This window comes from Pithys albifrons, chromosome 32, assembly GCF_047495875.1.
Source record: "Pithys albifrons albifrons isolate INPA30051 chromosome 32, PitAlb_v1, whole genome shotgun sequence".
NCBI classification, from domain to species: domain Eukaryota; kingdom Metazoa; phylum Chordata; class Aves; order Passeriformes; family Thamnophilidae; genus Pithys; species Pithys albifrons.
In genome coordinates this window covers 1,338,967-1,352,017 of record NC_092489.1, presented here as the reverse complement: position 1 = coordinate 1,352,017, position 13,051 = coordinate 1,338,967, and the positions used below count along the sequence as shown (strand labels likewise).

Genomic DNA, 13,051 nt, shown 5'->3' with positions numbered 1-13,051 from the left:
TCCCTGTGCCCCTTCCTGTGGGGCCCCACTCCAAGTGCTGATGTCACATGTCCCCTACACTCCCTCACAGTAACCCCCTCAGGATAGGAGGGCACCCCAGAAGCTCCCTCAGTTTTTCCACACATCCCATCTCTTGTCTCCCAATCCCCAACCCATCCCCCTCCAAGTCCCATCCCAACCCTCTCAATTTGCATCCAAGCCCTCTCAATTTTATCCCATCCTCCCTGGGTTTGTAGCACCCCTTCTCCTGCTGCTGACTCCCCCTAAGTGGGTTCAAGTTGCATTAAAACATTTTGGGATGGGATTGAGTCATTTCAAGTTGGCCTGGAGCCATTTTGGGGTGGGATTGAGGTGTTATGAGCTGACAGATCAAACCCTCTCAGATATTGGACTGCAAAATGATGGAGAAATGTCAGTTGGTCTGGACACCTCCAGTTTTGGGGAAAACTGCCCCAAATTCCCACAAAAACCCGAAATCTTCCTGAATATCCTTTTGAATCCTAAATTCCTCCCCCAGTTCCCAGGAGAATGGTGGAAATTTAGATGTCTTTGTTCAATTTCTTTATTTTAATCCCAATTCCAGGTGATTTTAAGGGATGAATATGGATCAAATAAAATAAAAAATGAGAAAAAAATGAATCATGTGAATGTGCATGGGGTTGGGTTGGGTGGCCCACAGAGAGGTAGAGCCACAGAGAATTGGAATTATGGAATTACTGAGTTTAGAAAAGTTCTGAAACACCATTCAGGATTCCTTCAGGCCACAAGATAAACTAAGGGTATGGAGCAGGGGAGATTTTGAGGGTAAAAATTCAGCAAATCCCCCTTCCCAATGAATTTCCCACTTCAGTCTGTGTCCCCCTATGTGAGGCCTTTGATGTGGCAAAATGCCAAGTACTCATTTCAGAGGCAAAGTTTCCTCTTCTGTCCCCCAAAAACCAAAACACAGCACATAGTTCAGCAGAACAAGGTATATTGAGAAGAAAATAAAATAGAAACCAAATCAAATACAAACTACAGACTAAGAATAAAAGGTAGCAAGAACAAACAGGAAATAAATTTCAACTTCCCCAGTATCTTCGTCTCCCCCCAGGAGCTCTGCAATGCCAACAAACTCCTTGCTCATCCGGCAAGAAGAAGGAAAATCCCTCCTCCCTCTCTTCTTCTATCTGAGATGCTGTCAGAATATGGGATGCAATAGACTTGGCCAGTAGGAGTCAGCTGGGCTGACCCAGCTCGGGTCAGCTCATTGTCCAAGGCCTTGCTCTGAAAACTAAAGCCTAAATCTGGGCCTAACTAAACCCATGACACCATGGATGTTCCTCCCCCTGTGTTAATTGAAGTGCCCATGGAGAACCAGGAGGATGTGGAGACCACCAGCCAGGGGTCTTCAGAATGTGGGTCACAAGGAATGTGGGTGATAGAGATGGAGCAGCAGATGAAGCTTTTCCCACAGTCGGGGCACTCGTGGGGCTTCCCTCACTGGTGGGTCCGTTGGTGTTTGGTCAATGCAGAGCTGCTGGTGAAGCTCTTCCCACACTCGTCACAGTCATAAGGCCTCTCCCCACTGTGGATACGCCGGTGCCTGATGAGGGTGGAGTTCCGATTGAATCTCTTCCCGCAGTCGGTGCAGCAGAAGGGCCTCTCGTCCGTGTGTGTGCGCTGATGCTCGAGGAGAATTGAGCTGGTCTGAAACCTCTTCCCACACTCGGAACACTCAAACGGCCTCTCCCCAGTGTGGGTCATCCGGTGGTTGATGAGCTCACACTTACGGATGAAGCTCTTCCCACAGTCCCCACATTTGTGAGGCCTCTCACCGGTGTGGGTGCCCCGGTGCCTGATGAGGTTGGAGCTCTGGCTGAATCTCTTCCCGCAGTCGGAGCAGCAGAAGGGCCTCTCCCCCGTGTGTGTGCGCTGATGTACGAGGAGACTGGAGATGGTTCGACACCTCTTCCCACACTGGGAACACTCATAGGGACATTCCCCAGTGTGGATCATCTGGTGGCTGATCAGGTGGGAGCTCTGACTGAAGCCCTTCCCACATTCCCTACAGGTGTAGGGCCATTCCCCAGTGTGGATGTGCTGGTGGCGAATCAGGTGGGAGCTCTTGCTGAATCCCTTCCCACATTCCAAGCACTTGTAGCGCTTCTCCCTGCTCTGAAGCTGCTGCTGCAGCCCCACCTCAGAGCTCTGGTTGAAGCTCTGGCCATCTTTCCCACACTGGGTGGCTCTATCCTGCTCAGAGGACCCAAAACTTGGTTGAGAGCTTCTCCTCCTGAGGGATCTCCGCCGCTTTTTCTCCTCTGTGACTTCCTGCTCTGTGGAGCTTTTCAAAATGGCCTCTGCCACCAGGTTCTGCTGGGGGGATTTGTCCTCCGTGCTCCCCTTGCTCAGCTCGGAGCCTGGGGCAGGAAGGAACAAGGACACTCAAGGCATTTGCCTCTGGCCCACAGGGAAGGCCAAGGACATCCCCCCAAACCCGGCCCCGGCAGGACGGCGTCGGCAGCGGGGTTGTCCTGCAGCTGGGGCCATGCTGGGCTGGAAGATGCAGCACAAGAGAGGGGCAAAGGGGCACTGACTTCCTCCTCACCTGCCTGGTGGTTCCAGGGCATCTTCCTCTTCCTCGCAGCCTCCTCCTCCATTTGGTCAAGCTTTGGAAAGGAAAAATCCTGGTTTTTTTGGGGAAAAAGAAGGTGTGAGCACAATGGGTTGGGGGTTCCTCCTGCCCCAATCCATCTCTAGAAATCACTGGGCTCCTCATGGTCTAATAAACCCGTAAAACACCAAGATTCAGCCCAAAAAACCCTCCCAGGAGTTCTTTGTCTTTGGCCTCTCTCCTTTGGGGTTCTGGGTGTCCCTCCTGTCCTGGCTGCTGGTGGTCTCCTGTGTATTGGGGGTCCTGCCTCTCCAGGGTCCCCACCCTCTCAAGGCTGCCGGGGCTCCAGGATCCCCCTACCTGGTCATTCCTGGTTTTCCAGCCCCCAAACCCCTAATTTCTTTGACACCAGGATCCCTCTGAGCCCCCTTTCCCACCCATCCCACATCTCCCAGACTCCACACTCCCTTTTCCTTTAACCTGACACCCCCTGGACTCCTCTTTCTGCATATAGGGACCCACTGCACCCCTCAATAATCTTTCCCCACCTCCAGTCCTGCTTTTTCTTCACTTTGGTCCCCTCCTGCTCCCACATTCCCAGGCAGTGGGAAGCCCATGCACCCCCTTATCCTGCACCAATATCCACCTGCACCACCTTTCCTTGGCATCCCACCTTTTTCAGACCCCACACCCCTCTTTTTCTTCACTCTGGGACCCCCCTCCTGCATTTCCCAGACCACAGACTCTCCCCTTTATGGGACACTGGGAATTCATTTGAACCTTTTTTTTCTGGCTATTCTGGGTGTCCTTACCCCATGACTCCCTTTCTTTAACACCAGGGACCCCTGGAACCCCTTCTCTGAGCACAGAGACTCCCCCTGAGTCGCATCCCATTTCTCCAAGACACTACAGTCCCTTTTCCTTGGCCCTGTGACCCCCTGAAATCCCCTTTCCCTGCACTGTGTCCCTCCTGCAACCACAAGATTCAGCCCAAAACATGAAGACTCAGCCAAAAAAGCTCTGCCAGGAGTTGCCCCTCTCTGGTCTCTCCACTTTGGGGTTTGGGGGGGCTCCCCTGTCCGGGCTGATGGGGGTCCCACGTGTTCTGGGAGGCCCCCTCCCCAACCTGTCAATGAAGGGGCTGACCCAGGCACACCAACTCACCGAAGGGGGTTCCCCACATTCCCTCACCCACCAAGGGGCTCTGCTGGGAACCGACACCGGGACACCCAAAAACACCTCCCAGGTACCCCAATAGCCCCCAAGGGGCATTCCCAGCTCAGCTCTGGGGTCTCTCAACCATCCCCCTGAACAGAACCTAACCGCCCAGAGCCCCCCCAGGCTATTCGGGGCTCGGCTCGGGGGTCCCGCAGCACTTTGTCGGGGCCCTTTGCCGTCCCTGTGTGCAGCTCCGGCCCCGCCCCGCGGCAGCCCCAGCGCGGGCTCCAAGGAGCGGCACATCCTGGTGCCCTTGGGGGCTTTGTCCGGGCCCATCCCGGCTCTTGTGTTCCCTGGCACAGCCCTTATGGCCCCTGGTGGGGCAGCGGGGGCACTGTGGAGTTTGGGGGCCCCTTCTCTTTCCCTGTTCTCCTGCTGAGTTGAAACCTCCTCGTGTGCACTTGGAGCACCAGAAGAGGAAAAGAAGGAGCGTTGCTGTCCCCTGTACTTCTCCCGGTGATGTTCCTGGGTCGGCCCCGCTCCCCCCATCAGCAGGGTAGGCCCAGCGGGGCAGACACAGCAATTTTGGGAGGTGTTGTGGGTGCCAGGTTTTGACAGAACAGGTCTACCCATCCGCCGGCGCCGCCAGGTCTGCCTGTGGAGGGTCAGAGAAGGGAGGGAGGCCATTGAGTGAAAGAGAAGGTCCGCCAGAGAAAGCAGGTCTACCCTTTGGGTTGAGGGAGGTCTACCCATGGGGATAAATGAGAACAGGTCTACCCGTTGGGCCAAGGAAGAACAAGTCTACCCACCCTAACACACGTGGGTCCCTCAGCATCCCAGATGAGGGGGGAACCCTGAACCCCAAAGTGAAAAGACCAGAGGAGGGCAACTTCTGGGAGGGGTTTTATGGGATAATCTCCATATTTTGGAGTGAGTTTTGGATGAATCTTGATGTTTTGCAAGTTTGATGTTGATGAGGGTTTTTTTGGCCTGAATCTCGGTAGTTTGGAGCTTATTATGGACACCAGATGCCTGGTGACCTCTGGAGATGGGGAGCAGAGACAGGTGATAGTGGAGCTGGGGGATAGTGGAGCTTCTCCTCTGACTCTCTGCTTGGGGTGGTGATTCCAAAGGCCCCTCTCTCTCCAGGTTGCTGAGGGTGCCCCCTCTCTGGAATCCCTGTTTTGGGGTCCCAGGGGGTTCCCGAGCACCCACAGCACAGGGTCAGGGGCAAAAGTACCCCTTGGACTCTCAGTAGTCCTGAGTAGGACCCTGAAGAGAAGGGAATCCCTTGGTCAGATCACAGAGTCAGACCCCTGAAATTCCCAGGATCTCCAGATGCCTGGAAAAGGAAGAACCCCAGACAGGGGACCCCAAAACACAAGGCACCCCCCAACAGCCTGGACGGGGGGACCCCCAGAGCCCCAAAGTGGAGAGATCACAGAGAGCAAATTTTTGGGAGGTTTTTGGGAGGTGAATCTTAGTGATTGGAATTACTTTGATCTTAAATTTCCTATTTTGGAGGGGTTTTTAGCCAAATTTTGATGGTTTAGGGTTTTAGGAGATTTGTGCCAGGCACCTCCATGTGGGGGAATGGGAGGATCCCAGGAGTTTCCACCATCCAGGGAGGCTCCTCAAGCAAAGCCCCTTTGGGGCTTGTTCCCCCAACTGTGCTCACCCCTCACTCGCTCACACCATTCCCTTTTCCAAGAGCATCATCCCCAAATGGCCCCTTTCAGCTTCTAGAAAGAAAACAATCAATAAATCCCATTTTCCTGCTTCTTAGGCCTGCCCATGTGTCTCACTCAGCTTCAGTTCTCCCTGTTTCAGTTGTCATTTTGAGATCCCAGTTTTGGAGACCTGGCGTGGTTTGGGGGGTCTGGGGAGAGTTTGGGGGTTCTGGTAGGCAGTTCAGGGGAATCCTGGGGTGGTTTGGGAATGTCTGGAAGTAGCCTGGGGGTCCTGGATTGGTTTGGAGAGACTGGGAGAGAATGGAGGGGGGGGGGGGGGGCGGCTCGATGTGGTTTGGGGGTCCTGGCGGTCTTTAGGGGGGTGGGGTGGTCTCTGGGTAGGAGTCTGGGGGGAGGTTGAGGGAATTTAGGGAGGGTTATGTGTCCTAGAAGGGGGTTTAGTGGGTCCTGCCATCCTTTGGGGGTCTGGGAGAGAGTTTAGGGCAGTTCTGGGGGTAGTTCAGGGATTCCTGGGCAGTTTAGACTGTCTGGCTGAGGTTTGGGATTCTGGGAAGGGGATTTAAGGTAGTTCGGTGGTTCCTGGGTATTTCAGACAGTCTGGGAAAGGATTGGTGGTCTGGGAGGGGGTTTGGGGGGTCTCTGGAGTGTCTGAGGGTCCCAGAGTGTTTCAGAAGCCGGGAGAGACCAGGTGCGGAATTTGGGGCATCCTGGGGGGATCCAGAGACTTTTGGGGGTCCCGGGTTGGGGGTTTGGGGCTCTCAAGAGTATTTTCGGGGGGCATTTGGGGCGTTCTGAGGCGCATCCCGGGGTGGGGGGAGGGGCTTACCCGGCTTCTTCACCTTCGCGGCCAAAACGGCCCCGGCGGGGTCCCGGGCGTCTGTGAGGGGCGGGCGGGTCAGGAGGGACCCCCTAAACCCGCCCTGAGTCCTCCAAATGCCCCCCAAATGCTCCCAAAATTTTCCGAAATCACTCCAAGCTCGCCGCCATTGCTCAACTCTCCCGGCAGCGCCCTCGAGTCCCGCCCATCGCCTGAGCCGCCTCTGATTGGTTTCCTGACGTGCCCGTCTCGGCTCGCAGCCAATCATCGTTCAGAAATGCAGCACGCGGTGACGGCGCAGGAAGACCCGCGCCATTTTGAGCCTGTCCCGTACTACAACTCCCGTCATGCACCGCCGCGCGTTCTGGCCAATCACAGGCGGGACATCAACTCCCGTCTCTCCCGCGCCCAATCGGGTCGGTCCCAGCCGGTTTGCGGCCCCCCAAGTGCCCCCGGACCCCAAACTGCCCCATTAGTGCCCCCCGGACCCCAAACTGCCCCAGAAGTGCCCCCCGGACCCCAAACTCCCCCAGAAGTGCCCCCCGAACCCAAAACTACCCCAGAAGTTCCCCCAGAACCCTCAAGTCCTCCCCCAATACCCACTCAGGACCCTCAAATCTCCTCCCCGAACCCCTCAGTGCCCCCCAAGTTTATCCAGGACTCACAGGTGTCCCCTGAAAGACTCTTTGAACTCCCACATTCCATCCTCAGACCCCTCAAGTATCCCCCCAGTGCTCATGAATTCCCTCCCAGACACCCATGACACCCCCAAGTGCCCCCCAACTGACCCTCAGATCCCAATTCTACCCCAATCCCTCCAAAAAACCCCAGCCCCCCCTTCCCATGAGACCCTTTTCCAGGATTTGGGGCTCCAAAGGGGGCACTTGAGGGCCCGGGAGGGATTTGGGGGCACTTTGGGGGACTGGTCAGTTGAGGCAGGGATTTCGGGCCGGATTTACGATGTGGAGTGGGATTAAGGGAATTTTGGGTGGGATTCCAGGAATTTAAAGTAGAATTCAGTGGATTTTAAACAAAATTAGAAGAGGGTGGGTGGAATTAAATGAATTTCGTGTGGAATTAAATAATCTCTATGTGAAATTAAGGGGGTTTTTGTTTGGGGTAGATTTAGGGATATTTGGGGTAGAAATAAAAAAGTTAGATGGAATTAGGAAGTTTTGAGGTGGAAATAGGGAGATTTTGAGAATTTTAGGACGAATTAAAGTAATTTGGGGTGAAATAAATGGTATTGGGGAGATTTAAAATTTATTAAGGGAGTTCTGGGTGAAATTAATGGGGATCTTCAGTAAAATTAAGGGGATTTGGGATGAAATTGAAAATTTGGGGTGAAATGAGATCAATTTTATGTGAGGGAATTTCCAGTGGAATTCAGGGGATTTATGGAAAATCTCAGGATTTTGATGCATTTATAGGGGTTTAAGGTGGAATTAAGACAACTTTGAGTACAACCAGTGTGGTGTGAGGTGAAAGTCAAGGGAGGTTTCAGTGGAATTAAAGGAATTTTGAGAGGAGTTACGAGACTTTGAGTGGAATCTTGGGGATTTGGGGAAAAACTGGGGGGATTTGGGGTGAAATTCTGGGGATTCTAGAAGAGATTAAGGAACTTTTGAATGGCACTAAGGGATTTGGGAAGGAGCCAGGAGGCTTGATGGCACCACAGGAGATGATGGGACAGAGCAGGTGAGATTTTTTGGGGGTGTGAAGTCAATAAATCCCCTTTTCCCAATGAATTTCCAACATCTGTCTGTGTCCTGATGGATGTTACTCCCCTGCACTCACCCAACTGCCAACAGAGAACCAGGAGGGTGTGGAGACCTCCAGACAGGTGTGTTCCCAGTGTGGGTCACTGGCAATGTTGGTCACCAGGTTGTTCCCAATGTGCGTCACTGGGAATGTGGGTCACCAGGTTGTTCCCAATGTTCCAGGTCCAGGAGGATTCTCAGCACAAAACAAAAGACACTAAAACACAGCTGAGGTAGCAAAGCAAATTTCTTGGGGAGCAAAGCCAATGGATCCTGTTCCTTGGCACACAAACAGCACATCCCCAGCCCTGCAATCTCCCCAAGCCAATGGATCCTGTTCCTTGGCACACAAACAGCACATCCCCAGCCCTGCAATCTCCCCAAGCCAATGGATCCTGTTCCTTGGCACACAAACAGCACATCCCCAGCCCTACAATCTCCCCAGCCCGCGGGGCAGGAGCAGCAGGTGCAGCAGCACTGGCGGCAGGGCAGGCAGGCAGTGCCCCTTCAGGCCATGCCCTGCACCAGAGCAGGCCCAGCTGGGCCTCCTCACCCCCAGCCCAGCCCACCCCTCCTGGCTCCTCTCTCTGCAGGGCAGCTTTGCCAGCTGCAGCACCAGCCCCTGCGTGCCCATCGCACCAGCCCAGCCTGCAGCAGCTCAAGGGGCTGACTCCGGGACAACAACGGCTCTGCCCGTCATTCTTCCTGGGGCACAGCCCAAGCTCTCAGGACTTCCAGCTCACACTGACGGCTCTTTCTCCAGGGTCAGTTCTCCACAGGCAAACTTTGCACTGTTTTCTCACACCACATCGACGAGCACAAGCACAAACCAAACATGACAGGCCCAGACACGACTCTGGTCCCTGACACAAAACCTCCTCAGAATAAAAAGCTTCCTCTGCTTCTGGGCATTGGGAGGATAAGGCTTAGCCACAGTCTGTTCTATTTGCATGTATTACAGTTTGTCACATGATTATGGAGCACAAACTCAGGCTGGGGAGAGAATGGATTGAGAGCAGCCCCAAAGAGGAGAAGGACTTGGGGCTGGTGATGGATGAGAAGCTCAGGCAGCCCTGCCTGGCTGGGCAGGGAAGCCACTGGCAAGAGCCCAGTGCTCCCTGAGCATCCCAGCACAGGCAGTGTCTCCTCTGGGCCAACGAGGGGGTGGGAGAGGGGTCTGCGGAAGTGTCAGAGCCCAGAGGGAGCCCCCAGCAAAGACCAGATGGTGTAAATCCAGTGTGCTGGTTGGACCTGCTGGCAGCTGCCTGTCTCTCACTGAGAACTAACTGGGGTCTCCCTCATTCAATCTCCTTTCAGAATGGGATTTAGGGAACATACCTGAAGCCTCCCTGCAGGGTCCCCTTTACTCCTGCAGCCCCTGACAATGCAGGTGTGACAATGATGGGCTGAGCAGCATTTTCAGGCTCCCATGAAACCACAAGCAGATACATCTAAAATAGGCAGTGCACAAAGACATTTCTGCAACAGATCTGATTCTTGTTACTAAAAATTTATGCTGTATAAAATTTATTTCTCATTTTTTGCTCCTGAATTTTATCAGTAAAATTGCAAGTGGCTCTTTCAGTCAGTACCACCCACAGTGCATTTATAACAGTGAACTCAGTGTTCAGTCTCAGCTGTAGCCATCAGCAGACATTGCAATGCCCACAAGCCCCTGAGCACTAAGGCAAGGAGAGTTAGGGCCATCCAGGCCTCATTTGCAGCACTCAAACACAGCCCTGTTACTGGTGATCTTGAAACAGAATAAAAATCCAGAGGCCACCCCAGAAATTGCCTCTGTAGTGTCAAAAAAAATTAAAATATTCACCCTCCCCTCCGAGATGGACCTCTGGCCAACAGTTCCTGCCCACTCCTGTGCTGGTTTCTCCTGAGTCACCTTCCTGTCAGGTCCTAAATAGACCTTTTCAAGGGTTCCTTGTTGAGAAACTACACCCTGACAGCCTTTGTTTTCCCCAGAGATGTGTGAGAAAGGGCAGTGCTGGTGCCAGTCGGGGCAGGGCTGAACACTGGGGTGACTTGGCAGCTCCCCCTGCACTGTCTGTGCCACCTGCATTCCTTGGAGAAATATTTCTGCCCAAATGGAACACAATAGTGGCCTGTTGGACACTCTGCCCCCAAAGGGGGAACTCTGAACATTTGGAATAAAACAATGAGCCCTCCCAAGAGCCAAGCAATTCTTGGAGCTGTTTCCTAAAAGCATCATGTGTGGTGTCCTTAGTTGTGTCTCTGGGCAGCTCTGCAGGGGCTGCTTTGTGCAGGGCAGCCCTGGTGGCCCTTTGACCACGGGCAGGGCTGCACTCTGGGGGTCGTGGCTTTGGTTCTTTGGTGTCCAGGGGCCACAGGGAATCCCTGAGCCGAGATGGGGATGGTGGGCAGGGCTGGCAGGGACAGGCTGTGGTGCCTGTGACACACAAGGGCAGTGCCCCACAGGGCAGCTCTGCAGGGCCAGCAGGTCCTGCTGCCCCAGCGCAGCCTGTGCTGTGGGTGGGTGCACACACAGGGAGAGGCTGGTTTGTGGCTGGTTTGGAGTTGCCCTTATTCCCACACAGCCATGAGTGTCCCTCTTGTTTATATTTAAATTAAATTTGGAGCCCTGGAAACACCTCCAATCATCTCTCTGGCAATGGGAATCCTTCCCTGAGCTCTGACTGTGCTCTTGGCTGTAGGTTTGGAATCCAGGGCAATGGCCAATGTGCCTACACCTACTCTGACGAAATCAGGAGCAACTGGTGCTCCCAAAGGAAATTCTCCATTTGCAGCCACCCCCAGAGGAGCCCAGTGGGGTTTGGAAGGATCCAGGAACGAAGGATTCCACCTCAAACTTCCATCTTTGCAAAGATCCACCACCAGCTGCCCTTAATCCCACCCAACCATGAGTCTATAATTTTAATTTGGAGCCCTGGAAAGTCCTCCTGGCCACAACACAGAGGGAATCCCTGGGTTTTTCCAACCACCATCAGTGTGGAGAGAGGGACCTGCAGCAGCTCAACCCCAAACCCACATCAATCAGCCCCTGCTGGCAGCTCTGCCCTCCAATCCCTCAGGAACTGCCACTACCCAGGAGCTGCTCCTTGCTGGAAATAAAGGGGGAATCTCCTCCAGCCCCTGCCTGGAGCTGGGCTCCAATGGATTTGGGGGAGTTTTACAATGTCCTCAGGGGGGTTTATACCTTTTGGATGCCTCACCTTGTCCCTGCAGCAGCCACACCACGATGCCCACCAGGACCAGTGGCCCAACCCCTCCAGTTCCCAGCAGAGCCCAGAACCAGTGAAGACCTGCAATGGGACCATCCTGTGAGGGAGGGAGGAAGCAGCTTTGCTTCTTCTGTGCTCCCTGCTCTGCTTTTAATACTCTGCCTCAGCTGCAGGTCCCCCACATCCCTCTGCTCAGCGAGGAAACCTCCCAAGGCTCTCTGGGAGCCCAGAAAACCCACAAGGTTCCTCTTTGTTCACTTGTCCCTGCAAAGCTGCAGAGCCTCAGAGCTCAGTCCCTCCCTCTCCTGCCCTGAGCTGCACCCAGAGGTGTCCTGGGGATGGGGAGACTCCCAAGTCAAGCCCTGGGGATGTTTGGAGTGATCCCAGAGGGGGCTGCAGGGCCCCCCAGCCCGCCTGAGCAGGTGAAGCCCTGCATGGTGTCTGTGGGCACTGGCTGTATTTTCCATCCTTCCCAAGGAAATGGGGTGAGAAGAACAAAACCTGCTGGTGCCAACACTGTGCCCCAGGCTGGAGGTGGGCAGCAAACCCTCTGGAGGGCAAAGCATTGGGTTGTGGCCACCAGCAGCTCAGGAAAAGGCACAGAAGGTCTATTTCTTGCCCAGGATTTCCTGCAGGGAAGGGATTCAGTCCCATCAGGGACATTGGCCCCTCCAATCCCGTCCCCCCAAACAGAGCCCCCCTGGGTTGGGGCAGAGGGGCCAAGGGATGTCACTCACCAGGGCCCCTCCGGGGTAGAGCAGGGCTGGCACAGATGGTGGTCAGTGCCCTGTCCCTGCCCCCAGGACATTGGGATCCGGGATAACGGGGGGTTTGGCCCCTCTGGAGCAGGAGCAGAGCCCAGCAGGGGGGTGGGCTCGTGTCCCTCCAGGCTCTGAGTCGCTGTCCATGTGTCACCACGGCCGCAGGAGCCACAAAGAGCCACTGCCGAGGGTGAAGCTGCTCCGAGGGGTGTGAAGGGGCTGTGGGGGGAGAGGAAGGTGCAGAAAGGGCTCCTGGAGGTACATCCCCAACCTCCTCCTCCTCCTCTTCTTCTTCCTCCTTTTCAATGCCATGCACTAAGAGAGGTATTATAAGGTGAATATAATATATATTATGTAGTATATATATAATTCTATTATTATTATACTAAATAAATATTGATATTGTATTAGAATATTAAAAATATTTTTAAAAAGCATTATTTTATGATATTTTCGTTGCATAATCTATTTATTTACTTGTATATTTGTATATTTTATATATTTATATTCGTGTTAATATATTATATAAAAGAGTAGATGAATGCTAATTTATTGATTATAATTCAGTTGATTATTTTATTATTAATTCATTTATGTGTGTTTATTACATATATTTTATATTAATAATATTATATAAAATGATATATTAAATAATATAAACACTATAATACGTTATTAAAATTAATATTTTCATACTTATATTTTGTTTATACTTTTATTTCATATTTTATATAAATATATATATTATTTATTTATATTTTCCTGTTTTATATATTTATATTTTTATTTTTAATAATTTTTATTCACGTATTAATTAAATCTATATTTATTTTTCTTTCCACTTATTAAACCTATTTTATACTTAAATTATTCATTATTCAATTGTTGTTGATCAATTATCATCCCCCTGTGCCCTGTGACCCCCATGTGCCACAGAACCGACCCCACTGTGCCCTGTGCCCCCAGCCCTTGCTCTGCAGAGCGTTGCCAGAGGAACAGGAAACCTTTGCACAGACCCCAAAAACTCAGGGAGAGGGATCAGGGCACAAAATG

The 13,051-nt window shown here is 52.8% G+C and overlaps 2 protein-coding genes across 2 annotated transcripts in view; one reads left to right on the top strand and one right to left on the bottom strand.

The window, feature by feature from the left end:
* LOC139684145 (uncharacterized) overlaps positions 1–13,051 on the top strand; it is a 1,342,464-nt gene that overhangs the window by 349,513 nt on the left and 979,900 nt on the right. The gene's annotated exons all lie outside the window — the stretch shown is intronic.
* LOC139684146 (uncharacterized) overlaps positions 1–13,051 on the bottom strand; it is an 800,710-nt gene that overhangs the window by 447,464 nt on the left and 340,195 nt on the right. Inside the window, 1 exon segment of the mRNA XM_071579747.1 lies at positions 1,484–2,152. Within this exon segment, the coding sequence (XP_071435848.1) occupies positions 1,484–2,152 (669 nt within the window).